Source organism: Amblyomma maculatum, chromosome 10 (genome assembly GCF_055883805.1).
Source record: "Amblyomma maculatum isolate TAMU_Amacu chromosome 10, ASM5588380v1, whole genome shotgun sequence".
Classification (NCBI taxonomy): domain Eukaryota; kingdom Metazoa; phylum Arthropoda; class Arachnida; order Ixodida; family Ixodidae; genus Amblyomma; species Amblyomma maculatum.
The window spans coordinates 30,880,198-30,907,519 of record NC_139353.1 but is presented as its reverse complement, the minus strand read 5'-3'; the positions used below and the strand labels follow the sequence as shown (position 1 = coordinate 30,907,519).

General features: G+C 48.4%; 1 protein-coding gene across 4 annotated transcripts in view; it reads left to right on the top strand.

Annotated features, from left to right (window-relative positions):
- Positions 1-27,322, top strand: part of Lpin (phosphatidate phosphatase LPIN) — an 89,122-nt gene that overhangs the window by 27,607 nt on the left and 34,193 nt on the right. Inside the window, exon 1 of one of the 4 annotated variants that reach the window (XM_084582380.1) lies at positions 2,946-3,676. The exons of 2 other annotated variants lie outside the window; for them this stretch is intronic. In XM_084582380.1, the coding sequence (XP_084438506.1) occupies positions 3,557-3,676 (120 nt within the window). In that variant the 5' untranslated portion in view covers positions 2,946-3,556. Of the gene's footprint in view, positions 1-2,945; positions 3,677-22,365; positions 22,861-27,322 lie in introns of those variants that run through there. One more of the 4 variants, XM_084582382.1, reaches the window with a different exon arrangement.

Below are 27,322 nucleotides of genomic sequence, written 5' to 3'. Positions count from 1 at the left end.
GATGACGGATGTCGTCGGACGCCGGAAACGGAGTCACGGAGCGGAACCGGCGCTGCGTCCGCCTTGGCTTCGACGGTCGTGTGCTTTCTCGCGTCGGGGAGTTTCTTGCGAATGGCGCGTGGTACTCTGTCGCGGATTGAGGTCGCTCATCTCCTAGTTCTCGGCGACTTGGATTCACCTTTTCTTAAGTGTGCCTTATGTGGGCTGTACTATTCAGTTTGGCTGTCAACCCGCGGTCGAGTTTTCTTCGCCTTTATCCTTCGTTCCTTTGCTGTTCCTTCTGTCTTAGTGAAAGGCCGACGGTTCTGTGTTGCGCTGTGGAGGGTAGTCCTCCCGCGTCACCGCAGCAACAATTACGTGGAATGCTGCACACCGATGATGATAATGACGATGAAAAAAAAAACATTTGTTTATTCAAAACAAGGTCTGGTCCTCTGTGTGCGAAGAGGGTTCCTCAGTCTGGGCTCTTACGCATTTTACTGTCATCTGGGCTCAGCGCCAGATGTCGCTGTCTTCCAGGGTGGAGCTCGTTCGGACATGTTGGTGCTCATTTGTCCGCATGCCGACTCGGCCGAGTCACTGTCATAGGCGCCGGAAATATGAGTTATTAGCTCTTCATAGTTCGCGCTCGAGAACAAAATTTGCGTTTTCTTAAACACCCGTTAAAGGGGTCACGGCTGCAAGAAACCGGCTGAGAAAAATGAAATGTGACCCCAGAGCAACCTCCATGAACGGGCAGCAGCACATCGTGAGAATCTGCTGTTGCTCCGGGTTGCTTTGTGGATAAGGCATGGTTCGCCCCGTTTGACTGTCCGTGCCCCGACCTGTTACGTTTGAATAACGGACCGGCCAGTCCTGGCCGCCCTGCTTCGGACAAGACAAGGCGTGGGCCGCGGCAAGAAGAAAAAGCAGGGCGCCGTGTACGCGGCGTACACTGAGGGCTGCGACTGGATCGCTATGGCGGCCGCTCCACCTCCGAGTCTCTCTCGCGTCTTTCTCCACCCAGTTGCGTTGTCTTGCCTCTGAACGTGCAGGTAGTTCGTCGTCGTTGTCGCTGCTCTCTCCCTTGCCGTGACCCCGAAACGACTTGTGCCGGGCGTGTCCACGGGCTGCCCGGCGGCCGCCAATGGCCTTTCCTTTCTTTCGCTGGGCGCCCTGCGTGGTCCGGCTGTCTGTTGTCTCCCGCTGTGGAGCGGTCGGGCGCTGCCCTTGAACTTGTCCCGCTTTGCGCTGGCAATTTTTTCTTCCTGCGGGGGTGGATCGGGCTGGCGCCGGTCCGTGTTTTTGTGGACCTTGCTTTGTACCGGGTCTAATCGCACTGCACCTATTTCTTTTCTTGGTGGGAAAAAAAAAAGGGGGGGGGGGGGCTGCCTCAGATCAAGATGTTGGTTTACTCTACAGTCCCGTGGCTGTCTGCGTAACGCGAAGCGATATCTCTTTTGTGACGCGCCGAGATAGAGCAGGGAGTCGATTACCATCAGTGTCCCGTAGCGCAGTTGATCGAAGTGGACGGGTGTGGGATTAGGAAGCTTGCTTATTCTCTACATGATAGTGAAAGGCGACGTGTGATTAATTTGATAATAGGTTAATTGGCAATCAGGGCGATGTGTTTTTGTCACACAGTGTTCGCAGTTCGGAATAATGATGGCAGTGGTGGTGGGGTCAAAGCCCGATACGATGATAGCAAACGTTGGTCCTTCGTATACGCCCAATTTCAACGCCAATTCACTTGAGCTGCGGTTGAAGTGAACGGCAGTTGAGTGATGGCTCGTAGAGCTGTCAGCGGCAGTATACTCTGTGCAGCTTAGCAGGCGCAAATTAGTTCTCTCAACGGTTGGGTCCCGTAACTTTTCTCCTCACTGGTTGCCTCCGAGCGAGTTAAAACGGTGATTGTTGCTGAGAGGTGTCTCTGAACGCAACCTAAAGGTAACATGCACTCATTCAGGGGAGGAAATAATTACGGTGAAGCTAATTGCTTAGTGTAACCGTCGTCATACCGTCACCTCCTGGCTCTGTTCACAGATGGTTTTGAGTTTGTTAAGGGTAATAAAAAAAAATCGCATAATGCAACTTAAAATGGAAAACACTCCAGGAAATATGTTGGTGACGGCTGCGTCGTTTTGATGAAACGAAACGCAAAGGTGCCTGACGTCAGTGTACGTCTAAAAAAAATCTGGTCTGATTACTCCGCTACGGCGTCTTTCATAGCCTGTGTCACTTCAGGGCTGTGGCTATGACGGAACCCATTCTATCTTCTCTAGCTCGACGGCATGGGTGTTTTTCGCACGATCCCACTTTCCGACCCTGTTAGTCGTATTATTGGCGCGCACTATTTTCGACGTGTTTTTCTTTCTTCTCCCCCCGGGCCGTCATGTCTTTTGTATCGCGCTGCAGCTGCGATTTCGGGCGGCTGCAGCTGTTGCATTGGCGGTCGCCGTTGCCACTTGGCATCGAATGCTTGCCTCCTCGGGCGGCTAGGCGCCAGCAGGGGAGACAAGAGTGACTACGCGCGGGCCCCGGAGGGAATTCCCAGCACCTGCCGCTTCTGCAACAGCAGTCAGCTAGCTAGCCAGCCGTTGAGGCGCCGTCGCCCGAGCGGTTTCGTAACTCCTCGGTCTGGCCTTTCGGTTGCACCCGCGCAGTCAGTCTGAACGGCGGCGGCGCCACCACGGCCGAACATGCCACCCCTTTCTAACGGCGCCCACCGAGTTTAATTCCGTTGCCAACACCACCCACCTCTGCACGCTCCTGTTTTGCCTCTCGGTGTCTCTGCCGTCGACTACGTACGTCACGCGCACAGACACACTCGTGCTCCTTGGCTCCCTCCTCTTCCGTCGACTCCCTCTCCGCACACTCTCCTCCGCACGTTTGTCTCCTCGCATCAATCTTCTAGCGGACACCGTTTTTCTCTCCGAGTGTATTATACTCTGGAAACGTTGAGGTAGCTTCCCATTACGTTGAGGACGGCGTGTGAGTGTTATTTTTTTTTTCTACGTCGTACTGTTTACGTGGAGCTCGCAATACCACGGAGCTCTTTTGGCGCCGGCGTCCGGATTTGGTGTGATAGCGGAATATCTTCTCCTCCGCATCTCTCTCTGTCTTCTCCTGCGACTGTTTACTACTAAACGCCGGCCCGCGTGTCATCGTTCGCCGACGCATCGAGGTTCTCCCGTAACCGCGGCATTCTCGTGGTGGTTGGTGGCTGAGTCGCGCTGCGCAGTTTGCAGATCGTCAGTGACTGGGACCCGGCGCTAGTTTGGAGGGGATGATAGTCGGAGTGGTGTGATGTAGCGTGTAGAACCGCGCACGTGTACGGTCATCACCGCTGACGGCGAGTATACGCTCTAACCTGCGGATTCTTGATTTGTCGTCGACTGGGACAGCACGAAGACTGTGGTGTGTGGCAAGCGTCAAAGGTCGTGCATCTCAACCTGCGTGTGCACCTTCTACGGCGCGAGGTGATTGTGCGGGATCGGGACTCCGGTGTGAGCCCGTTCCGTTGTTAGTTCTCTCTTTGAACGAGATTTCGCGCTGCTGCCAATAATCGCCAGGAGACATGGACCTGGAGCGCATCAAAGTTCCGCGCAGCGCCAGTCCAACGGTGCCTTACCTGGCTTTCCAGGTAATGGAAGGGCTCATGCAGAACAAGGGCCACCTCTGGAATCTCCTCGGAAAGGTTGGTATGTTTGTGTGTCCGCGTATAGCGCGCGATGTACATTTTGTGATGCCGCCCGATTAAATTTTTGTTCGCGTAATGGTAATGGTTTGTGAACTAGTCCTTAACGCGTGTAGACTTATTTTTTTGCTCTATATTGCAAAATTTAGGTGCGGCGTTTTTAGGGAAAGAAAAGCACGCTTACTGGCCCACTTTCTGCCGACACAGGAACCGTGACGAAGGAAGTCGGACAATAGTGCGTGTGTGTGTGTGTGTGGGGGGGGGGGGGGGGGGGGGATGCAAATTTAAGATACGTTGCGCGCATTTTTATAGTTAAGGGTATACATGGCAGCGTGTTCCGGCTTAAATATAGTAAACAGATAAAAAATGTACACCTCAGAAACACATCATGATCAAAGAACAAATAGCCGGCAAATGACCTTAACAGCGCAGAAGGCTGGGACGAACGAAAAACCAGACAGCACTGCAAAGAGGTGCACATTAAAAAAAAAAAAAAAATCAATCGTGGTTGACTGGAAATAACTGGACTAATTTGTGCAATTCGAAACTTAATACTCTTGGACGAAGTATATGGGTCGGTTGCTTCCGCATTGCATTATCCCCCGCCTACGTCCCCTTCCTTCCCTAAATAGTGCCCCTGCGTGTGGCCGTACAGTTACTTCAGGGCGTTTATAGTTGTATCACGCTGTTGAGAAAGAGAATGATAGTTTTACTACAGGGACAGATTTAGCACGAAAAAGGCCTCATGTGTGAGGCTGAGGCACCGTAGGGGGCTGATGACGTCAAATATCCGCTTGGCGAAGCAAGGCAAGTTATACGTACACTGTATGCACGCTGCCTGCCTCAGCGTTTTGTTTCTTGAAAGCCCTTGCCGGCAGCGGCCCGTTTTTATACGATGGCGTGTTCGAACCGTGCGTGCTTATTGGTCACGCTTCTCTTTTGATCGGTTCGTGCGTTGACTTTCGCTGGAATAGCTTGAACGTATACTCCAGCGGCCTCGGATCCTTATCCAATTTGCATTTTCTTTTTTTTTCGTGGCGCGCATTTCCTTATTCACTTGGTGTCGAAGTTTGCTTTTGCTCCTTGTCTTAGGGCTCAGTGCAGTGCCGGTGTCTCGTTCCTATTTTTTTTTTTGTCAATTGTTTTTCTCTCGTTCTCGGGGATGTGTTCTCTTCCTGCGAAATCCGTGGCTTGAAAGACGTGTGTACTCGTTCTCGTGTGCTTATCATACGTTGACGATTCCTATACGTTGAGCTGTACGTACCTCGCTGGACCGTCGCGGTGCTCTTTATTTTATGCACTTTTGCAAGCTTCACCGGAATCCTTTCAGATCTCTTATTTACGTCTGTTCGTTTCCGTGTTGCGCTTTTTTATGCCGGCACGAGCGCGTGTGGCGTCTTTCCACATCGATCTGAACGCCGCTGCTTTGGCGCATTATCTCGCGTAATGAATGCTTATTACGTGTGTGATCATTCTGGCGCGACCACTGTCCGTTGCGTGCCCGAAAGGAACGCATTAGGGGAGATGTCGTCTTCTGGGACCAGACCATGCATGGTACCGCGCGCATCACGCAGTTTCTTCCATGACGTCATTGCAGTAGGCATATACCATGCGCACCACCGACCGACCGCTTGCCAAATCAGTTTTACCTGTTTACCTCGTTGCGTATATGTGCCTTTCGAGAACTTCCTTTATCCGCGACCGCTTTTAAGAGTGTCTACAAAATGATGAAAAGAAAAAGAAAATACCAAGAGCGGCCGTGTTTACGCCGCTAACGTAACGTTCCTTAAATTTGCTGCTAGTTATCTTTCACAGCACGAAGTCGTTCACGGTTTCTCGCGTTTAATTTACTCCTTGGGCTGCGAAGTGTTGAACTAAACTTCGATTACCACTTATTCATCTAGTTGTGACCAGAAACAAGTACAGCGGCAAGTGTCACCTTCGTGGCGCGTGTGCGTGAATCCGGTCGCACTCGCTGTGCGAACCTTTGGCATGATCTGTATATCGTCTCGTATTGGGGACGTTTTTTCCGGGGACATTTTTTTCCGGGGACATTTTTTTCCGGGGACATTTTTTTCCGGAACGTTTTTACCGGATCGCGCTTGCTGGGATGTGCTGCTGTCTGCATTATACGACATACTCTGTACCATTTTAAACGCGAACCATTGCGCCTTAACACTTCTATCACGTGACCGTGGCTTGCGCCACTGCACAGAGTAGAGGTCGTGCACGTTCCATGTGCGCAGCTTGCACGATGGCGTCGGTTGTGTTCCATACAATTCTGTTTGTATTATTCAAACGTCAATGCCTCTGCGTTTTAGTAACCGGCACGCAGCGTGCCTTCGTGTATTGTCAGCTGCTCGTGTGGTTCAACCCCCTTTCGTGACGACGTGCGCGACTAAGCGTCAGGTGGTTTTCCCGCGTCTTGTGCTGTTACGCCGAGGCAGCTGCGACTCTTATTGCGATAACAGGGAAGTGCTGCGTATGCACTTTCCTTCGCTGTGTTTCCTGCTTTTGCGCCGTTTTTCCGCGCGCATTGTGATGAGCGTTGTTGAAAGCTCGTGGTTGCTTTCTCAAAGTGAATGTTGCGTATCTCCCGACGATCGACTGCATCACTCTGCCACCTTTATTTTCTTTTTTTTTTTCCCCGTCTTTCGACTGTAACCTGAAATTAATTTTACGAAATCAAGACCACCGAGGATTCTGTGGCCAACGCTTAAAATAAATAGCGAGTAAGGTTCGCTGTAAAAAGTAGCCCCCCCCCCCCCCCCCCCCCTCATTTTTTATTTGTTTTTCTTCATTAGAATGAGTTAATCCTTGTGAATACAGGCGAAGGAGTTCAGGGGTCGGAATAATGTAACTGACTCTTGCCGAACAGATTCCATTTTTGAATTTCCTGTCATAGTCTTCGTCCCAGTAGACAAGATCAGCACAGTGCAGCATATGCTTGTGGCTTTTGGCTGCCTTGAACGAGCCTGTACCGCTGCAGCTACACTGGCTGTCCCCAGCGGCGTTACAGGCGTCATTTTATCACGCGCGCCGCTGAACGGTTCGGGTTCGATTCGAGCGGCTGAGACGAAACCGTTACGGTGACCAAGTAACGAACGGTGTTGTCGATGCCCGAACTATAGCTCTAACTATACATTGTTTGCCGGGCCCGCCATTTCTTTTTGTTTGTTTTTTGTCGCCTCGTGATGGTCTTCCTTTTATTCTGAATATTTCTATTTCTTTCTTCATAATTTTGCTATTTCCTTCCAGTTCTTTCCTCTATTTGCGCTGCCTTCGTTGCATCTGCTTCCGCCGCTGCTCACGTCGTGCTGGAGTCGTGCGTTGATCCCGTGCGAGCAAGTGCGAGCGACCGGGGAAGCCCCCTAGCTAGCGCTCTCTCCTCGTCGTTCGCAGAGACCTCGGCTCCTTTGTTTTCGCGCGGCCTCCCTTGCTGCTGCGGCTGTTGCCGGGTGACCTTCTTTCTCTCTCTCTCCCTCCTCCAACTCAGCCTCGTTCCTTCCTCCCTTTCCGGCGGCACCCCGTTGCTACCGCTCTGACGAGCGGGAGACATCTTCCGTGTTTTCAGTCACACACGTGTCGTTACTGCGTCGCTCAAAGAGGGAGCCAAGTGCGTCGGCTCTCTTCGGTGGAGGCTGTCAAAATAAATATCTTTTTCTCTTCGAAGAGTCCAGGTTTCAAACGGGCCCGAGGCTTGAACGTTCGGGCGTGTGATGCTTTTTTAGAGGCGAGTTTGTTACTGCAGCGGCCTGGCATAATAAGCAAGGGTCCGCGTTATTCTTCCTGCCTCTCAGTCTCCGCTTAGCGTCGGCGTGGCAGAAAAGCGGGCCAACTGTGACGAAGTTTAGCTTTTATAAGACTGCTTTAGGCGACGTCTCCTTCGCTTCTGGTTTCAGCCTTCCGTTTTTGTTTTGTTCTTTTTTGCTCTTCTAAGGTGAAAAAAAGAGAGGTCATTCTTATCTGGCTTGTAGCCTTCGTAAGAAAACTTGCTGCTGTGCTAGTTTGTGTTGGCTTCAATGAAACGTGTTTCTAACACGCGAAAAAAAAAAATAAATAAAACGCCGAAGAGCGCCGCGCTCGCCTATTCAAGCCTTGATGTTTTTTGTTTTTTGTTGACAAAGCATACTTCATACCAGCCTTCACTTAGCATTTGTGAAGGTTCTGTTTTTGTTTTTTTTTTTCTATTGCAGTCACAGTACTATAACTTAGGTTAGGAGGGAAATTGCTCGGATGATTAGAGCGCGCGACGTCCTTCTACAACTCGACGTGAACTAACCTCGTCTGGGTTCTTTTCCATACCTCCTTTCTCAGCGCCGCCAACTTGCGACCTCGTAGGTTAGCTCAAGGCAGCCACCGCCCGGCATTACTATCTGGAATGCTTGTAGCACTAATAGTGCACGCACGTCTCGGTTATTTGGAACGTGAAGGAAGTCACCATTGGCAGCAACGCTAACGATCATTGCCGTCGTCAGCTGAAGTTGACGTCAATTAATTTCAGTGCGTCATCGTCTAACGTGCAGTGAGTGCCGGACGAGATTAATCACTCGGCAAACTTGAGGTCCATATCCTTGATCAGAGTATAACGTGTCGGTGGTTTTAAATATCCTGACTAGAAAATAGTTGTCGCTGCCTCTCTTCGAACTGCTCCCTGTATTTAAAGCGAGCTATCCAGCACGTACCCTTGCTAATTGATTTTCAGCCCCCCCCCCTCCCCCTTCCTCACACACACAAACAGAACACGCACACACGGACACTTTATTTATTTATTTTTCCGTGTATGGTTGGATCAAAACGTGGAACCCAATGGCGTCGAATATCTGTCCCACTGCGCTAGTGTCGTACCCGCTTGGGAATTAGACAACTCCTTCGGGGAAAACGATGGATATCGCCTAAACAGATGAGGCCTTTTGCATCGTTCCAAATGCAACACATGCTGACTGTAGCGTTGACGATTAATCGCCGTGTCGTTCCTAATAAACACGGTATTCATCCCGCACCCAGACGTCACTCGCGAGGTGGAACTGAGAGAGAGAGAGAGAGAGAGAGAGAGCCAACCTTGCTCTTCGCATTCTCTCTCTTTCTCTTCCCGTGAGCTCGCGTTAGCAGCGCGTGATATCAGTGACGTGCTGCGAAGGCGCGTGCTCGAAGGGTTTCGTCAGGTGCCCTCGTGACGTCACGGCCTTCGCCGCGAGGGGGGTGACACTCCGGCGCCGCCGTAGGCTCGGGCAAGGCTGCCGAAGCCGCTCTTGGGGAAGCCGCCTGATGCAAGCGCTTTCGTGAATCAGACATTTTCCATTGTTGTTGTTGTTCATGGGGTGTCTCGCTCAGCCGATTGCCGGCTGTGCTGTGCTGTTGGCGAAACGTTGGCAGTCACGAGGACTAATATGATATGCCCCCTTTCCTCTGACTTTACCCCTTCCCGTGTACGTGCGGGGATCAGGAGTTAACGCGTGATGATCTGGATATCGGAAGGTTCGACATCTGAGTGGAGTTTTGCTCAATCGCTCGTGCCTCGAGATGTTCCTTAGCCCCCCCTCCCTCCCAAGGTCGGAATTCTGAAACCGTGGAAAGCGCACGATTGCGGATCCGCCCTTAATGCGCGCGTGATTCGTCGCAGTGGCGTGAGACGTGACGATACCCGTCACGCTACGTAGTACGTGAATCCAGAGGGCGAAAAAAAAAATAATGAAAAGCGTTGCAAATTGCCGGCACTTTGAGAAGCTCTTTTGCGTTTCTTAATACCGGCTTCACACGGGCGCGTAAAATTTTCCACTCGTGCATGCTGCTTGCTTTGTACTGGTGATGAGAGGTGATGTTTTTTAGATATTAATCACAGTTAAGAAATATGCAATGCATTTCGAAGGTGATTCAGCTAAAACGAAGCAAATATAGAAAAGATAGCACACATCTAGCTAATTGAAGGGTGCAGCCAGCTACGAAGGCTTCTTTCGCGTTCGATTATTTGATAGAATTGAAGACGAGTACTCGTGAACAAGTTTCATGTAAGCATTTTAATTATATCTTGTTGCGCCATTTCGACTTTAGATATGTCGTTTGTGGACTCATACGATGGGTTGGTTCAGCCATCACCACCACTAAGTCTCGGTGGTGACGATTCAGCTCGAGTCTCGTTGAAGCTGCGTACCTTTGCGACATATACACCCTTTGCTCTACACTCCGGGGTTTCCAAAATCTACCGTTTGCCCTTCTCTCTCCATTGCCTCTTCACTTCCCATTTTATTTCCTATTTTCTTTTATATTTTTTTAAGTCACCGTTGGAGTCGGCATACGCCCGATGCACCAGATGTGGGTGCTTGACATCCGGGTACCGCAATTTTTTTTTTTTTTTTTAAATCTGCCAGTGCAGCGTCCATGATCAACGCGTTGGTAACGGCACTGAATGTATATCTGTTGCAGGCTGCGACCGAAAACGGCGATGAAGGCTTTTTTTTTTTTCCTATTTTTCTTTTTTTGTTGGTGTTGCGTTTCACGAACTTTCGTCCTCGAGGGTAAGCCTGTTGTTTGAGGTAGTGATTGGTGCAGCATCCAACGAAAATTATCGCACACTCGCTATGATTATGCGCTGCATGGGGGAAGTTGTTTCCTTATTCCTCCAAGATGCGCTCTGTCTGCGCGTCATTAGATTCGCTGTTCATTTTTTCTTGGGATAGTTGTTAGGCAAGGCAGTTTCGGGCGTCGCCTTTGAGATGCGCGGAGGCTTTCTTTATATCATGTCCGGCGATCTTTCGCATACTTGGGTAGCTTACGAATATAAAATGAGTTTGTGGGAGATAATAGAGGAACATAATAAAAGATTACCGAATAAGCGAGTATCAGAATGCATGTGTACCTCTGTGTGTGTGTCAGTTTGGAAATAAAAGTTGATTGATTGATTGATTGATTGATTGGTTGATTGATTGATTGATTGATTGATTGATATATGCGATGGCGCTACGCGCTAGCGGCACATATTGCCACTATTGGCCGGTGTGGTTGCTTGTTTACAGTTGAGCTGCGGTTGGGACATAGCCAGCCGTTTGTCAAACAAGCGAGCAAACGCCTGTTGAGTCTGAATGTTTGCGGTTAGGTTTGTTTAGTCCATGATCTTTCATTTTGTATCTGTTATGACCTTCGTTCACAAACAGAAAGTTTAGGCGGATGAAAAAAAAAAGGGGGGGGGGGGGAGGAGCAGCTGTCTGATGGGGAGAGATAGAGGTTGTCAAAAAGGGCGATGATTTCCGGTATACTTCGCAGCGTTATGCGCGGTGAATATTTGTTTTGCTCGGGGTGTGACGAAGGGTGTCACGAACGCGCAGATAGCAGGAAGTGCAGACGTGTCGAGAAATTAGCAGTTTACCTCATAAGACCGATTTAGTTTCCTCTGATGACAGTTTACCTCATAAGACCGATTTAGTTTCCTCTGATGACAGTGCGCGTCTTTGCTGTGGAGCTGTCACATTGTTTGAAATTCCGTCGTCGAAGTCTTTGGCTGTCTAGGAGGGGACTTGTCGATCAGCGAATCTATAGTTTCTGACTCCCTTCACCTCTTTGCAATGGAGAGACGTGGCTGTGACGCGCCTTTCATATGGTACGTGCCCCGGTAACTGCATGCGCGGCTCTACTCAGTGGACACTAGGTCGCGGGCGCGAGTCTCGCTGTTCTGAAGATCACGGAAATAGAAATACGTAGCGACGCTTTGTTTCAGCCTATAGCACGCCACTAATGATAGCAATGTTGTGCACTCATGGGTCTGCAGAAAAAGCCATGAATATAATGCACGGTGAAATCATGTCGTTGGCGTCGCCTGGAGTCTCCCATCTCTTCCTCGTTCTCTGCCTCTCGCACAGTCGAATTAACGTTCCTCTTGCGTTGCCTTCCACACCTCATGGATTCGATAGATCAACGACGCTGAGGGACCATTCTTGATACATCCCTGCCTTGCACCCCTTCCTTACACCCTTGCCTTACACCTTTCTTTACACGCCTTACGCCCCTGACTTACATCATCATCATCATCATCATCATCAGCCTGACTATACTCACTGCAGGGCGAAAGCCTCTCCCATATAGTAACCCGTCTTTCTGCTAGGTGTCTCCACTGACCCCTGCGAACTTCTTAACCTCATCCGCCCACCTAACTTTTTGCCGCCCCCGGTCTTACTCCTTCCTTACTCTTCCTCACACCTCTTCCTTACACCGCTTCCTTAACCTCTTCCTTACTCCACTTCCTTACTCCTCAGCCTTACTCCCCTTCTTAACACCCTACCCTACACCCTTACCACACAGGCAGCGCTATCCCACACGCCAACCCAAAGCTACTGAGCACTCCGACAGGCATCAGTCCACCTTTCGCCTCACCCCACATTTATTAAGCACTTACAAAGGTAAACGTCCGGTAAAACACTTTCATATTTCTACTTATTCGAATAACGTGTAGTCGTTTTATGGCTATCACGGCGCGGGCGCTCACTCCAAAATGCCCACACAAGGCGCGCTCGAGGAGACTTCACGCAGCCTTTCCGTGCCAGTAAGACAACGGCCAACATTCCAAACCGGTCCTTCGCCGTCTTGCGCGAGCGAAAGCGCGTTACATCGGCCTTCCGGAATTCCTCCAGAAGGTCGCGGGTTCGCTCCGCTGTCGCCGTCACTCCGTTGGCAACAGAGCCCGCTGCGAGCATCAGGACACCCAAGGCCTCTTTTACTTTGCTGTAGCCGCGCCTAGGTCGACGCTGTGGAAAAAAGGTCACGCAGCTGTTCTCTGTTGACACACACGCTCGTGCACACGGACGTCGCGCGACTGTTCGCCCTTGTTGTACGATCGGATCATCAGATCTTTTTTTTTATCTTTTTTTTTCATATATAACTTTTCGCGGTCTGTCTTTCTATTTTTTTTTATTGGTACTGATCTGTCTCTCTCGCTGAAAGCCTTGCATGAGTGATATTCGTTCCTTTTTTGACGAGTGGTGGTGCTTTCTGCTTCAACTGAACTCCGCACGCGTTCTATGCGCGTCGCTGGTGCGTATCGGGGTGACAGTGAAACCGCAGAAACAGACTCATCCTACAGGTCCTCCCCCCCCCCCCCCCCCCCCCCCTCCTTCCGTTCCTTACGATGTCTTTATTTTTTTTTTCTTTACCATGTCAGTCGATCTGACTTTTTATTAAGGCTGTAACACGCTCAATTTGTGCAGTTGTTGCGGCCTGGTCGGATTCGCGAGGTCCTGTCAACTTGAACACCGAGTATGAGCTCAGGCTATCTATATACTATCGTTGCTAGCGTCGTTTAATGACGCGCGCGTTCTTGGATATGCATTGTTCCGGGGCGTTAGCGTTGGCCTGTTTATATAACGACTCCGAAATCCACTCAGGAAGAAAGTGGCGGATTTATACGTATATGCTGTCAAAAGTAAATGGAAGGCGACTCTACCTCTAAAAAAAGATTTTCTTTAAATCCAAAGCCTGCTGATAGAGATTTATTGCTGCACGGGGTAGTCCGCAAAATGGCATTTTGTCTGCTTACATCTATCAGAAAACAGTTAATAAAATTATGGGGATCAAATTAAATGTTATTGAAAATATCGCCGGCCATTTACTTTTGACAGTACCACCTGCTGCATACACGAAGCGTGTTAGGCGCGATGCCCCAGATGTCGTTTGTACTTCGCGTGATGTTGGAATGTCGCTATTCGCCCTCTTCAATTCTTTGACTTCGGCCTATATATGTCTGTGAAGACACGTGCCTTCCGCTTTTGACTTCACTCTACCTCAATTATTCTTACTTTTTTGTTTTGCTTAATGCTTGCGTCTTAATTCTTAAGTAACCGCCCGTGCAGCAGCATGTTTGTGCTGATGTTTATTTTCTTTTATTAATTTGTGTGTTATATTTTGAAGACTTTAGAGTGACCGCGGGCTCGCATAATCGCAACCGTTGAAGGGAATCACTTAATGAATTGCTTCACATCAGTCGTGACATGTCCGCAGTTCATTGAGGTGTTTTGGACCAGTGTTTTTGGAGCAGTAGACTATGGGCCCAAACAATGGTTGAAAAGTTGTAATGGCGTGATTCGATAAACGGGAACCCCTATTAGGGATACGGGCTTCTTGCTCTTGCTCGCTCACCTATATATCGTGTGGGACAAAATTAACGCTAGCGCTGAATAACAAAAACGGTTAAAATCAATTTGGGCCGGTTATCAAAGCGATTCTCTAATGGAGCAGTCAATCTCGCTCGTGTTTGTTCTACCAAAATGCCTTGTCATTCTGCTGTCCACTATTAATGTGTCGTTATATCGGGCCTGATACCGCTTCGGGAGGCGTGTGCAACTCGGTGTTATATCAAAGCGATCACGCCACAAGCGATCACGCCACTAAGTGCAATTGATGTTCATTGCCACTTTCGAGGAACTGTGCGTCATCGTGCTTCCCTTCTCGCCTCAAAAATAATATTCCCATCCTGCAAATCGCTTTTCAGTTATCCCGTTGCTCAGCATTTCATTTGGGCTTCTTAGAAAATCCATGCATAAACAGTACATTTAAGACCAACGCTTTATTAACATGCGGGCGAGGATCACACGCCAGTTGTCATCTTAGTTTTTTTTTTTTTTTTTTTTTTTTTCCGTAGCAGGTTTTCCCTTCGGAGGCATTGCCCTTTAACACTTTTTGAAGTTAAATGCCGAAATAGTAATGGTATGGTCTAAACGACCTTCTGGCTCAACCGTGCCAGACACGTGTCCGCTCCCGGCGCTGTTACGCAAGAGTCCAAGGTGATCTGATCATTGCGAGAAAGCTTGAGATCGAGGGGAACGCGTTCCACTTCGTTGGGGTGTGTGTAACCGATTCGCGTATACACTCCTTCGACGGCGCTCTGTAATTACGTGCAGCGCACGTAATTTGCCTCGGGGCATGAAATAACTCGCGATTCCCGGACATGCGAAGCCGGGAGTGTGGACGAGTCTTGCGCAGCGTGCGGCAATGCGAAAGCAAGTTGCGGCCACGGAGAAAGAAGCCTTCGTTTTCTTTCACTTGGGGGCGATTTCTTCACGATATTTCGGCTCGGGGCGTTAATCGAATGAGTTTCGAATGTGAGTGTTTCGTCATACGCGTCCGGAAACCTCCCTCGGGTTGGGAGATGAAAAAGCGCGGAAAGAAAAATAATAGAACTTGCAGCGTGTTTGCACGTTATGGGTTAAGGATTGGAAGATTCGAGCTGCTTAGCCACCTCCTACACGGGCGCAGTTTTATGAGCACAGCTGACGAGTTTCCGTATGAGGACATCCGCATGAGCACATCTCCACGTGCCCTACAACCACAAGCGGTTTCTGAGGGCTTGCGAATTTTTACAACAGTGGCTTAATTCGCTGTCGTCTTTACCAGCTTTTTATTTATTCATTCATTTATTTACACGACATCGCAGATCTTACAAAAGTCAGTTCGAAATAGAATGGTTGCATTCTCCCCTGCGCAATAACACGTTATGCAAATAACGTTCGTGTATGAATATATAGGTGTGGGATATTTTTATTATGTCGCCCCTAAAAAAGGTTGCAAGATGCAACTGTGAAAAACTACTAGCGGTGAAGCGTATTGTTAATGGCATTTTTGAAATTTTGAGGAGCGCAAAACTCTTCTGGCAGTGAGTTTTAATCGCTTATTGTTGTTGGAAAAAAAAAAGAATTTGTGCATGTTGGTCTTTGCGAAATGGCCAATTGGTTAATTAAGCTTAGTTCGCGAGTGCGTACGTGCGTGCGTGCGTGCGTTTCAATTGAGCGGCCGTGGTCGGTCTGCGTCCCTGCTTGTGTATTTTCGGGTTAATATATGGTGTGACAAATTTTGTTGAGATTCTGGACTCTCCGTAGTGTAAAACTTCCAATCTTGCTACATTTCGTCGTGTACAGAGCGGTTTTGTTTGAAACCGCAAGTAGGTCAGCGTTGCCGGTCCCTGAAGGCGTCCTATATGTTCCGTGGCGTCGTTATTTTTGTTGTCGTGGTTACTTGTTCTTGTTCGCAGCCGCTGAAAAATGTTTAGTCGCGTAGGTGGCGTGCGTCTGCGTCGGATGAACTATAAGAAAGGTGATATTTTTGAACTGATCGAACTTTTTACCAGTATAAAAATAACTTCTGAAAGAAAAAAAAATAAAGAACTTTTTGAGTTGTATCGGACATGGAATGACATTTATAGTTGATGTGAGGACCCGCATAATTTACACTGGGGTGTTGAACCTAGGTGGTGTTGGTTGAACTCGCTTTACGAGCAATTTTTCAATATAGCTGCTTCGGTTGGTGACATTCGGACGTCATTCAACTAGTACGTACCTTCCCGTTCTCCGCCGGATCAGGATTGCGCTGCCCACGTGCTGGATGCGACTGCCCGCGTTGTGTTCTTGAGATGTGACTGGCCATTGACTGCACGGCGCTTTGCGTGCGACAGCAAAGAAAAAAAAAAAAAAAAGAAAAACTTAAGTGATAGAGGTGTCTCGTTTCAAATTGTCTGAATGGTTGGTTGGTTACAGGCATAGGTTCGCATGTTTTGGAACGTTGTTTGCTTTGTGAATTTGCTTCATTTCTTTTCACTTATTTTATCCGCGGTTTTTGAAGCGAAGCCCGATGGCGCTTAATTCAATGAGGCTAGTGTAAATGAACAAACAAATTCAGAGGAACGCCTAATTACATAACGTCTAGGCTGTGTGATAACATTAGAAGCTTTTGATATCTTTACATTCCGTTTTGTATCACTATGCCATCGTTGTTTGCGGACCACTACACGTCTGGCTGCACGTATGTCTCCCCGGAGGAGTCATGAGGCTACGCCACGGACGCAGTGAAGAGTGTAGTATGTCAGCCCCGGTTCGGTGAGGTCACTTCCTTCCGGAACACTACCCGTGTGGTGACGTCTCCTCCCGCCATGTCAGTCACGGAATTTTGTAACACTCAAAGTACTTACTTGTCTACGAGGCACCTAATAGCAAATAAAAAAAAAAGTAATGCTGGTATCCTAGTTTTAACTACGTGCTTGTTGGATAAATAGCTCCATCTCCGCTGTGATTCCACGATGGACTTTCGAGTTGTCGCTCACTCTCGAGTGCACTGCATTGCTTGGTTCGGCAATGGGAGGCACCTTACACTGAAGCTGCGGTCAAGGTGGCGCGAGGCATATACTGCCGGCAGCAAAATTTATGGTATGCGGGTATGCCAGGTGAAAAATGCTTATTTCGGCGAAGTTGCAAGCTCCGCTCGCGCTTACCAGTCTCCTGTAGTTATGAGAAGAAGAAGCGCTCCGCACGCTCCGCACGTTCCACACACTCCGCACGCTGGTGGCGGATTCGCTAGACAGCGCTTCATCAGAAACTTGTTCCCGGACGCACATCACCCGCAAATGTTTCCCGGGGGCAGTGGAAAGCGGCCAAGTTAAAAGTACCTTTCTTGATTTTGTATTGTATAGTAAGGCAGAGTTAAGCGTCCCGTGTGCACTGTTACTCTACTTCGCATGAGGAATACAAGTGGCTATAATTCGAAGAGAAACGTATTTAGGGTCACTACTTTGCTCATTGTCTTAGCAAAGGCGGCAGAGTACGATTAGTGCCTTTTTACATTTCAATTGATGCACTGTGGACATTTCGTTGTGGATGACTCTGGATAAAGTTGTGTCATGCCCATAGTTTAACGGGTCCCAAAACTTTGTCATCGGGCTGTCTGTTTCTCTATTTTTTTACATTTTTTTTTCTTCGTTGCTGCAAACGGCCCCAGCTAAAAATTGTACGGCTGTTGCGAGCGAGGATTGGGCCCTGTGTATACCTCGTGCAAAGCATGGCAGGTTATCCTATAGATGAAAGCAAAATTGTTTTATATGGGGAACGAATCGTCGCGTCTCATCTGCACCGCGCTCTACATCTGCACGAGTAATCACCGTGAGAGAATCGTATCCAGCCCTCTTGTCTGAAATATAGGTTACGCGCAGGAGCAGGTGCCTCTTACGCAGAGGGTTTCCTTTCAGGCCGGTTCTCTTGGCCGCTCGTAATGGAGATAAAAGCAGCTGGTTTTATACCACGCACGGGCTCATCTGCGCAGCCTATCAACGACGAGATTCATATTTCACAAAAATAATCGAAGGAAAAGAGCAGATAAAGATCACCGGGATCCGTGGGTATACCGTTTTCTCCAGCACGTAACGCCTGTCCACCTCATCGCCGAATGTTTTGTTGCATATAAGCGTTTGCGATATAGGTCCGTATGCATGTTTTGGCTTTGCTGCCTGTGCTTTTTAAGTGTTATACGCTCACATAGCTGAAGTGCATGGCTGAAAAATGCCCTGGCGTAGCAACCTCAAACTAGGGTGCACCTCGATGTAGCGCGCCAGCGTACAGGAATGGTGGTGCTGGCATCGAGGCACCATAACATCAAACGAACCGACCTTCACCGCCATTTCCTCGCGAAGAACTGTGGTCTTACGCTTGTGCCATGCACAGAAAATCTGCACGTACGATTCTATAGCTTGCATGGATTCCACACCATATACTGCGTAGCGCTCAGCGTCAAAAATTACCGCGGGAAATTTGATTGTTTCGCGCACCCTACTGACCTTTTGTGACTGTCAAAAAGACCGTGTGAACTCAGGACACGTTTCGCGAATCGGGTTCCGTGGCCTATAATACGAAGGGTTGATCATTACTATTAATTGCGTACAATATATCTCACCGAACCTAAAAGATGGGCTTCCATCAAGTACGTTCCGTTGCAGGCGGCCAACAGATGACACTAGTTCGTGAAGGTCTGGAGGGTTGGGCATTAATAAAGGTATTCTTTTTTTTTTAATTTCATAATGCAATTGTTTTTCATCTATTTCTGACGGGCTTAACTGACTCCGCGTCCTTGCCTTCGCTCGGCTTGAGCCAGCGACGAAAGGACAACGCTGGACGGGCGTTGGAAAAGTCGTACAAAGAGGGAGAAGGGAAATAAAAGATTTAGTGGATTAAAAAATGCAATGTTTACGTTGCACCTGCTCTTGCCTCAAGTAGGACTTCGGCTCTTTGCAGACAAGTTGCAACGTGAAGTGCCTTGTATACGTGTGAGTGGCGTTGAACTCTGCTGTATAGTGCGTGCGCTGTGCACTTCTGATACTTCCTCGAGGCGCTCAATCGGCTGAGTGCAGTGCATTGTGCCTTACTGGCCTCTCTCGATAATCGCCGCTGCCCCCGGTGCCCTACTTTTTATCTTATTTTTGTCTTAGTATCTGTCTGAGTCTGTATCGCCCTTCTTTCTCGGTGGTCACCTTGATTCTGTGCGCCTGACCTGTTTCATTGAGAAATTGGGATTTGCCCGCGTTCAGCTAAGCAGTCCTAAGAGACAGTTCTGTCACGCGATGAAAGCAGCGCGGGAGATCGGAGAACAACATAACGACGGGCGCAACGCGTATGTATTGGCGCTGTGTTGACGTTACTTTCCTGTCCCGTCTGCTGGGCCATTTTTTTTCTTTCTTTTTTTTTTGTTCGTCATGGAGCCAACCGGCAAAGGAATCTTCCTTATTGCAGCGAGCTCTGCCATTTTTTTATTGCCGAAATTACGGCTGAATGTTTCGGCTGACGATGGCTGTTGGTTTGGTTGTGACAGATTATAAGCTTGTTTAAAGAGAAAGGATCAAGGGCAGACGCGGTGACTGTGTACACCTCAGTGTGCGCCAATAAAGGGAAAGTAAAAAGTAAGGCAGAGACTTGCAAGACACAGCTCGAATCATTTGGTTGGAAGCACTTCACTAGCATGGTGTCGGCATTTCGACATTTACTCCCCACTTCGTGCGTTGGTATTCCTTGTGCGCGTGTGAAGAACCCTGGCTGGAGTTGTTGTTTGAGTGAATTGAATTGAGTGAACATGAATTGTTTGAGTGATTGGAGACGACGCAAATATAAATATAACAATGGTTAGAAGACTGAGTAACGAGTGTTTTAACAAAAAAGACGATGTGGGTCACTGTGCACGGTGTTGCTTCGGGCCGTTAAAAACTGGGAGCAGTCGTTCCTCCATTTTTTAAATTTCTTTCTATAATCTAGTTGATGGGTGGATTTAATAATATATCAATAAGTCTCCAGATCTCCTTCGACATCTTTGTGTTCTACAGGCACAGAACTTTAATTGCAAGTTCTGCGTGTGCACTAGTTGTTATTTTGTTGCCTGGAAGTCAAACCGGTGACTCCGTCCCGGGAATAATATATTATCTCGAGCAGCGGCGTAGTCATCGAGACACCCTGTAAAAATGATCACTGCCACTCGCAACCGCCACATGATTGAAAGGATATGCGATTAGAATCCATCCACTCATCCTACATAACGCTCGGCAGCGCACATCGCCACCATGGGGCGCTGAAGTCGATGTCGACAGCCCGCGACACCGTAGACATCGCTTCGCGCGGGTGCCCGGTTCTCTTATTAAACGTGGGAAGACGGAGCCAAAAAGCTGTCGAGCCAGATATTAAAGCCTCCTCTTAGTGGATTGTGAAGGTCGATAGAATTCATTAAGAAAGGTCCCGTTGCCCGCGGCGCCCCTTAAAACGCGATTCGATGCGGCACTCGTTGGGCGGCCCGGCAACAGCGACTGCAGCAGCGCTCGATCCGCTTGCCCTCCTCGCATTTGGGGCATTTGCATTGCAAAACGGTCAAGGTGGTGCGATCGTTGCCGACGCCGAGGCGTCTGTGTTGCGAAGCCGTTCGTTTTCCTCTTCCCCTATTTCCCTTTCCCTCGCATCGACCGAGCGAGCCGCCGGTTGATTTGTCTCGCGATGGCCGAGTGTGGAGGTGATGCCCTGGATTTCGGACTTAGGCGCGGCGGTTAGAGGTTTCTCCCGCCTTGACCAGCTAACGTGCACGTGGCATATGCGGGATCACGTTTTCGTTGTTTTATTTTTCCGTGCTTCCTCCGAGCTTTGCAATTTGTTTTCTTCTTTCCACCTTCCGGTATTTCCTTCTGTTTGTCATTCTTCTGTCCCTTCTTTCCTTCTTTCGAGCACTGTTCATATGCGGATGATAACAGGGTTCGAGTAACACCGGATGTACACATCGGTTTTTCATTTGGGCGCGCAAGTCTTTCCTGGCCTGGTCCTGCCTCGTTTTCTCTGCAGCAAATATTTTGGAAGGAAGGGTATTTCGCTTCGTGTTGTGCAGACCAGTGGCATTCATTGACCTGACTGGCTTTTTGCAGTTGAGAGTCGAAATCATCTTTCTATTCTCCCGTCATTCCATCTGTCGTTCTCGCTTTTAGAAATATACAGGGGCTTGCATGAAAGTCGGTTGGAGTGCATTACAGCGATTCGCATGTGTGTCTGGAAATAATTCAGCTTCGTCTTTTCTCCATATATGGTTACGCTCCGCTTTGCGTCCTGGAAAAAGATTCAGTGACATTCAGCGCGTTTGAGTTTTTCTTACAGGGCGTGGGCAGGAACTTCAGCACACGCTGAGAGACTTTAGCCCAGATAGAAGATTGAATCGTTCATTAATTAAAAGGTCACGCTCTGATTAGCCGGCTGATTGAGATCTCCCTCTCTCTTTCTTTGCTACGCTGAACTGATCTGCATAGTGCTGATTCATATCGGCTCATTCAGCACCATAGTTGGCAGTGAGTCGCAATAGCTTCGCCAGAATGCAACTCTACTGCGGGTTGCACACTGTCCTTTCAATGTGCGGCTCGACCGTGAGGAGGTTGGCCTGTAATCCCAATGTGAGTAAGCTTGAACGCATTTCAAGTCTGCGAGGAAAGCATGCTCCAGCTGCCCTGCATTGCATGCCTTTTCCCTGAGCTGACGTGATGCGCGTTTTGATGTGAAGAGTAATTCGCGTTCATTACGCGATGATCATCGCGGTTACCAGTCGATGCCTCTTTCAGGTAGTGAACAGCTTTCGCGCTTCAGTTGATGCGCATTCTTAATGAGTCTCCATTCAACGTTCTTTTTCTGCTTGCACTGAGGGCGAAACATATGTAGCGTTTTCGCTCGCGCTATTGTGTCTTGTAACATTCTTCGTTCTTGGAGCGCCTGGCAACAGTTGCCAACAACAGTGCAGAGCAGCTGTCGTACTTCTCGCCTGGCGTTACTAGTCGGGGAAAACTTAGGCACTCGCGTTAGGTGGCTAATCTCAGGCGTAGGGGTCTCGCATATATTAGCATCACATCATTAAATGTGCGACCGCCTACAGAGGCTCACTAAAATGAGTAAAACAAGGAAGTAAGGCACGAAGTCCATACAGATTTGTTCAACGCAAAACCTCTTCAAGGTTCGTCAGTGTGTTCGGATTGCGGACTAACTGTGCAAATATATATCTGCTTTATCGCAGTGTTTACCGTATTGAGCCTGTTCGATGCTTTCCGGGTGGTCAGTAATCAGTAGTGTCGCTCAAGGCGCCCATATGGTGACCGCAAAAGCGCGTTTGCCGCAAATCCCGGAACTCCCGCGCAGACGCGCCTATTTTGGTTTCGGTTTTCCCTCACTGCTCGTTTCGCGCGTCTTCTCTTTCTTTTTCGCTCTCTGCGCAAATGCCTCTCTTCCAGGAAGCGGGGCAGTTCGTTGTTTCTCTTTGCTCCTTCCTCCTTTCCTACATTTCGTCACGTCGTGTCGCGAGTGACGTTACGTCCCGTCCGCTCGTCCGATTGGCTAGCGCGGCGCGCCTCCGTCGTCGTCTGATGTTCGCCGGGGGAGGCGTGTGGCGCGATCACGCGATCGGCACGGGGAGTCGCGCTCGACAGCTGGCCGCCGCTCGCTGCCGTGGAGAGCCGGCCAGTGAAGTCGAGCGCGGGATACTCTCTTCGAACAGCCTTGTGTGAGTGAGCGCGCGCGCGCGTTGGTGCTTGTTCGACGTGCACGTGAAGAGCACCTGGCTGTGTAACGTCCAGCGGCCGGCAGCAGTGCTCGTGTGCTGCCTTGTAATCGCACGGGGTGTGTTCGGCGACGGCATGATACGGCGTTGGTGCTGCCCGTTCGACCTCTAGTGATAACGGCGTTATCGGGTTTTATCTTGTGTGTCTTACGGCTTCCCGAGTCGAGAAGTGCCAAGCCTCCAACGAGCGCTCGTGTGAGTGGCTGCGCTGCCTCAGTGGAGCAGACGTTTTTGTGGCGGCACTTGGTGATCCGACAGCTCGCTCGAGTCGTGGAGTTCGAGAAGGAAGAGACATGATTGACGTGGTGTAGCTCCGTCAATTTGTTTTGGTAAGTTCGGATCGTGATCACTGTTATTGATCGCGCTGTGTTGGGTCTTTGATCACCCCACAGAACGTTCAGAACCATTCAGTTTGATAACTCCAGTTATATTTATCTACTGGCTTGGACAGAACGTCTAAATTAAAATAATTCTAAGGTTTTGGCCCAGGGGTAACGGGAACGAGACCCAACTGGCAACGTTTAAGTTAAACTACTTGAATTGGGATCAGTTATACATTTTCACGCGTAACACCTTAATTTTACATGACGCTGAAGAACAACACACATCGCTTTCACCAAATAATAGCCCCTTGTCTTCATGCTAACGTTTACTCATCGTTTCCATTTTGTGTGTGCGATAGCCTGCGTTTTTCCAGCTTTGTGCATTTTTTTTTTTTTTTTTTTTGCATGCCTATGGCTTGCACTGAGTTGGGAATCCTTTTCGCAGGGATTTCCCAACGTGTCGGCCTCTGCTCTACTGTTGTATGAGATAACTTTGCCGCTCGGTTATCGCACAGCTTTGTTTCTTTTTTTTTTTTTTTTTTTTCGTTTTCACACAGACGGTGGAGTTGAATTCGCAGAACGAAAATTGTGTTACAGCTACAACTTCACAGAATTTATGATTTTTATGTGGGCTTCAGCAACAGGTCGCATTATCTGGCATTTTTTAATCTATATTGTTCAGTTTAGTTTTGCACCATTCCTTATGTGAAGACTCGTCGCAACCTAAGTAGCACTTCGAATTTTTAAATGTCTTGGGTTTTGCTGGTTTCGAATAGATGCTCCATCTGAGTCTGCTGTCTCAATACCGTTGTGAAACACTTTATGCTGCTTTTCAATTAAGTAGAAGCTTCAGAAGCGCCATGCCTCGTCGCATGTAACAAAACATTCCTTCATCTTGGTACTTTATTCGCCCGTCTATTATTTTCAAATGTCTTCTCGATCCATATGCTCGCATTTGCCCCTTTTTGCAGAAATGTTGGCTACACAAAGCGCGCAAAGTATATGACTCACATGTTTCATTTGATCTATAGACACCAGACGTTTTTTTTTTCTTTTTTTAAAGAAAGCAAACTACAAAATAAACATGGTAGTATCTATGCGTTGGTTTAAGGATAGGATTATGTTCATGGCACAAAGTTTGCAAAATGATCTGGCGTGTTTATGGTTATTCTGTATTAGTCGACCTTTTTTCTATATTATTCAAGGTACAGTGAGATAGTAGGAAAAAAAAAAAGCGTGGCAAATAGTCTATATAAACCTGGTATGCCTTGGTCATAATAACCGTGGGGCTCAGAAAAAAAAAAAAAAAACTTTTTCATATCAAAAAAGGGCGCTGCCGTGGTAGCTCACGACTGATAAACTCACGGAGTCGGGTTCGAACACCGGCTGCGGCTAGCTGCTCCTTTTCTGAGGAGGCGAAAAGCAAGGTGCCGGTGTACCTTGCGATGTCAGTGCACGTTAACTTATCCAGGTTGGTTGGTTGGTTGGTTTGTGGGGTTTAACGTCCCAAAGCGACTCAGGCTATGAGAGACGCCGTAGTGGAGGACTCCGGAAATTTCGACCGCCTTGGGTTCTTTAACGTGCACTGACATCGCACAGCACACGTGCGCCTTGCTTTTCGCCTAATTTCCGGAGCCCTCTACTGCGGCGTCTCACATAGCCGCTTGGACGATAAACCTTATGAATTATAACTTAAAAAGCGACGGCCGATTTAGCGAGGTTAGGACAAATGTGAATGCGATAGCACTTCGGTTTCCGCTTCGATTTCGCCTTGCTGTCGGTTCGCACATACTTATTTGCGTATGTAGTCGTAATCTTCCATGTTATGTAAAATCCCCGCTTTAACGAAGCCGTGCGAACGTGCCTCCATTACCTAGGAATATAGCACGTGTCTGGTTCCGGGTCCAAGGATCTTGGGCCCGTATTCTGAGTTTGCGTCTTATCGAAGTGTCGCTATCTCACGTGACCTCGAGTCATCCGATTGGTGGAATCGCCGGAACATGATGATGCTACCTTTCCTAGTCCTATATAGTGGCAACACCCGGTTCCGGCGTTTCGACCAATCAGATGACTCGAGGTCACGTGAGATAGCGACACTTCGATAAGACGCAAACTCGGAATACGGGCCCTGGTGGGCTCATCTCAGGAGTGCTGCCTAATTTGGCAGCTCTGAGCACTATCGGCTGAACAGGGTAGAATACCCACCGGCAGATAGGACACTAAATAAGTTCCAAGAAAGCATTTGGAGGCGCTTAGAAACAAAGACTTTTCCGAATCCATCTAAGTGGTGCCCGGAACAATTCTCAGATAGGTGCAAATTATGTCAGGATAATACGGATCTGGTACATATGATATGGACGTGTCCAGAAATAAAAAAAAAATATAAATGAGCAGACAAAAACGGAAGAATTTTGGGAGACTACTGTTCAGCTCACACCCTGAGACTCTGCTAGGTGTAATGCGAGTGGCCGAACACGTCGCCCGGGTCCAAGGGCTCCAGGCCGTCGTGTAGGCGGATAGGTTGACGCCTATCGTGTATCTGTTGGAGATTTCTACCGCCACCACCTGCGAACCGCTTTACGGCTACAGACAGGCACAGGCGAAATCGGTGAGTGGACTCTTGTAGCTAGCTTACTGAAAACGAAAGACGGCAGAAAGTTTTATACGGGGCTTAAAAAAAAAGAGAGAGAAGAAAAAGCTGCTTTCTCTGCCATTCTGTCATCGGCAAGCGTAGTTGGCATAATTTGACTTTGCAGGCCTATGTTTTCCTCCCCTCCTTTTTTTTTTTTTTTTTTTTTTTTTTTTTTTTTTTTTTTTTTTTTTTTTTTCTGTTTCCTCCATATACCCGTCAACGTAATGGCCCTTGTGGGTCTTTGAATAAACAAGCATACCGGATTCATTTCTCCTTGTTTTAGTGTATTTTGGTATTTCAGCCATTTCTTTCCGTTATGCCTCTATGGTAAAGGTGGGGATCTCTCAACGTTTCTAAATGCAGGAGCTGTCTGCGTCAGACATCACAATACCCAGCAGTTCTAAACTACATTTGTTGCACAGTCACTGATTATATATATTCGGTTTCAACAGCGAAGAGGACTTCGCAAGCTTATAAACCATTCTTTACGCTTAATCCTGTTTTGCTGACTCATTTTGTCTTTTTTTTTTTTTTTTTTTATAAAGTAGGTATCCTGTCGTCTGATCAGGCCTAAAACACACTGCTTTAATATTATCACTTGTTTTTGAAAACAAGCGTTTATATAAAGCCCACCGCGATCGTGGCTGCAGACTTATCGTACGGCCTCTCGATGGGAACATATTGATCGCGAATGAAGCCACTGGAAGTTTGGCGCGGCTTGTACCGGAAGTAGGCGTTTACTTGCTGCGTATCCCAGTGCAAAAAGTCGCATTTTTGCATGGTGGTCGTCTGATATTTGCAGCTATATCAAATGAGTAAGCAAGCACAACGCGAGAAGGGGGGCATCGTTTGAAGAGGCCTGCTGTTTCATAGAAACCGGGGGAAACATGCACGCATCTACACACTATCGGGAGGCAATAAGCCCCTGGAACACATCAACGGCAACCGAAGCAACATTGTTTTATTATAATAAAGCTATATTATATAGTTTTATTTTCAAGCAGTAGCTTCTAGCCACACGGATGTGGAATTTGGACTATAGAGTTCTGTGCCTTCAGATCGCGCTTCTAGTCCAAAATCGCCAGATGCGCGTTCCAGAGACATATGCCCCCGATCGTATGCATTATATTACGTTCTTGTATTCAGGTTGTAAATGAGCGCTGCTGGAATGGAAATAAGGCTAAGGTCACCTTAAAACCGAATCTTCGCGTAGCAAAGAAAAAGCAGACGATGACGGAAATTCTCGGATACTCTTGTATCTTGAGCGACCAATATATACTGTGGTCGTTTCTATTTGCACGCGACGGATGTCTCGCTTCAACGATGCAGGTTGAAGTTGTTTATTGAACTATGTCATTGTTTACCTACCAGAATGCATGCTGGGTAATCCGCCATGTTGTCGTTGGCAGCAGACGACGCGCAGCGCAGCCAGGCTAGTTTTCGACGCTCCAACAAGCAAACACGTGGCTGCTCGATCGTACGATGCTCTTACGTGCGTGCAAGATGTAGGCAGACTCCCGAGGAACGTATGCGTCGGCGCTGTGCCCGAAAGATCGGACGCGTTATGAAGAAACGGTAAATCAGTGCAGCGTATACGCGCAGACGACTTCGCTTATCGTCCACATCGCGGACATTCATGATTTCTCGTCTGGCGACTCGCGTCTGTTGGCCCGTGCGAGCCATTCGCGTTGGCGTCGCTCAGAGAGCTCTTTCGCCTACTTGCACTCGTGCAGGCGTATTTTCGGAATCGTGGGGAACTCGCAGTCGGCCTGCCCGATCGCACCAGCATCGTCTGCGGCCATGTAAACGCGGCTGTGTTGCAGTGCGGACGTGCTG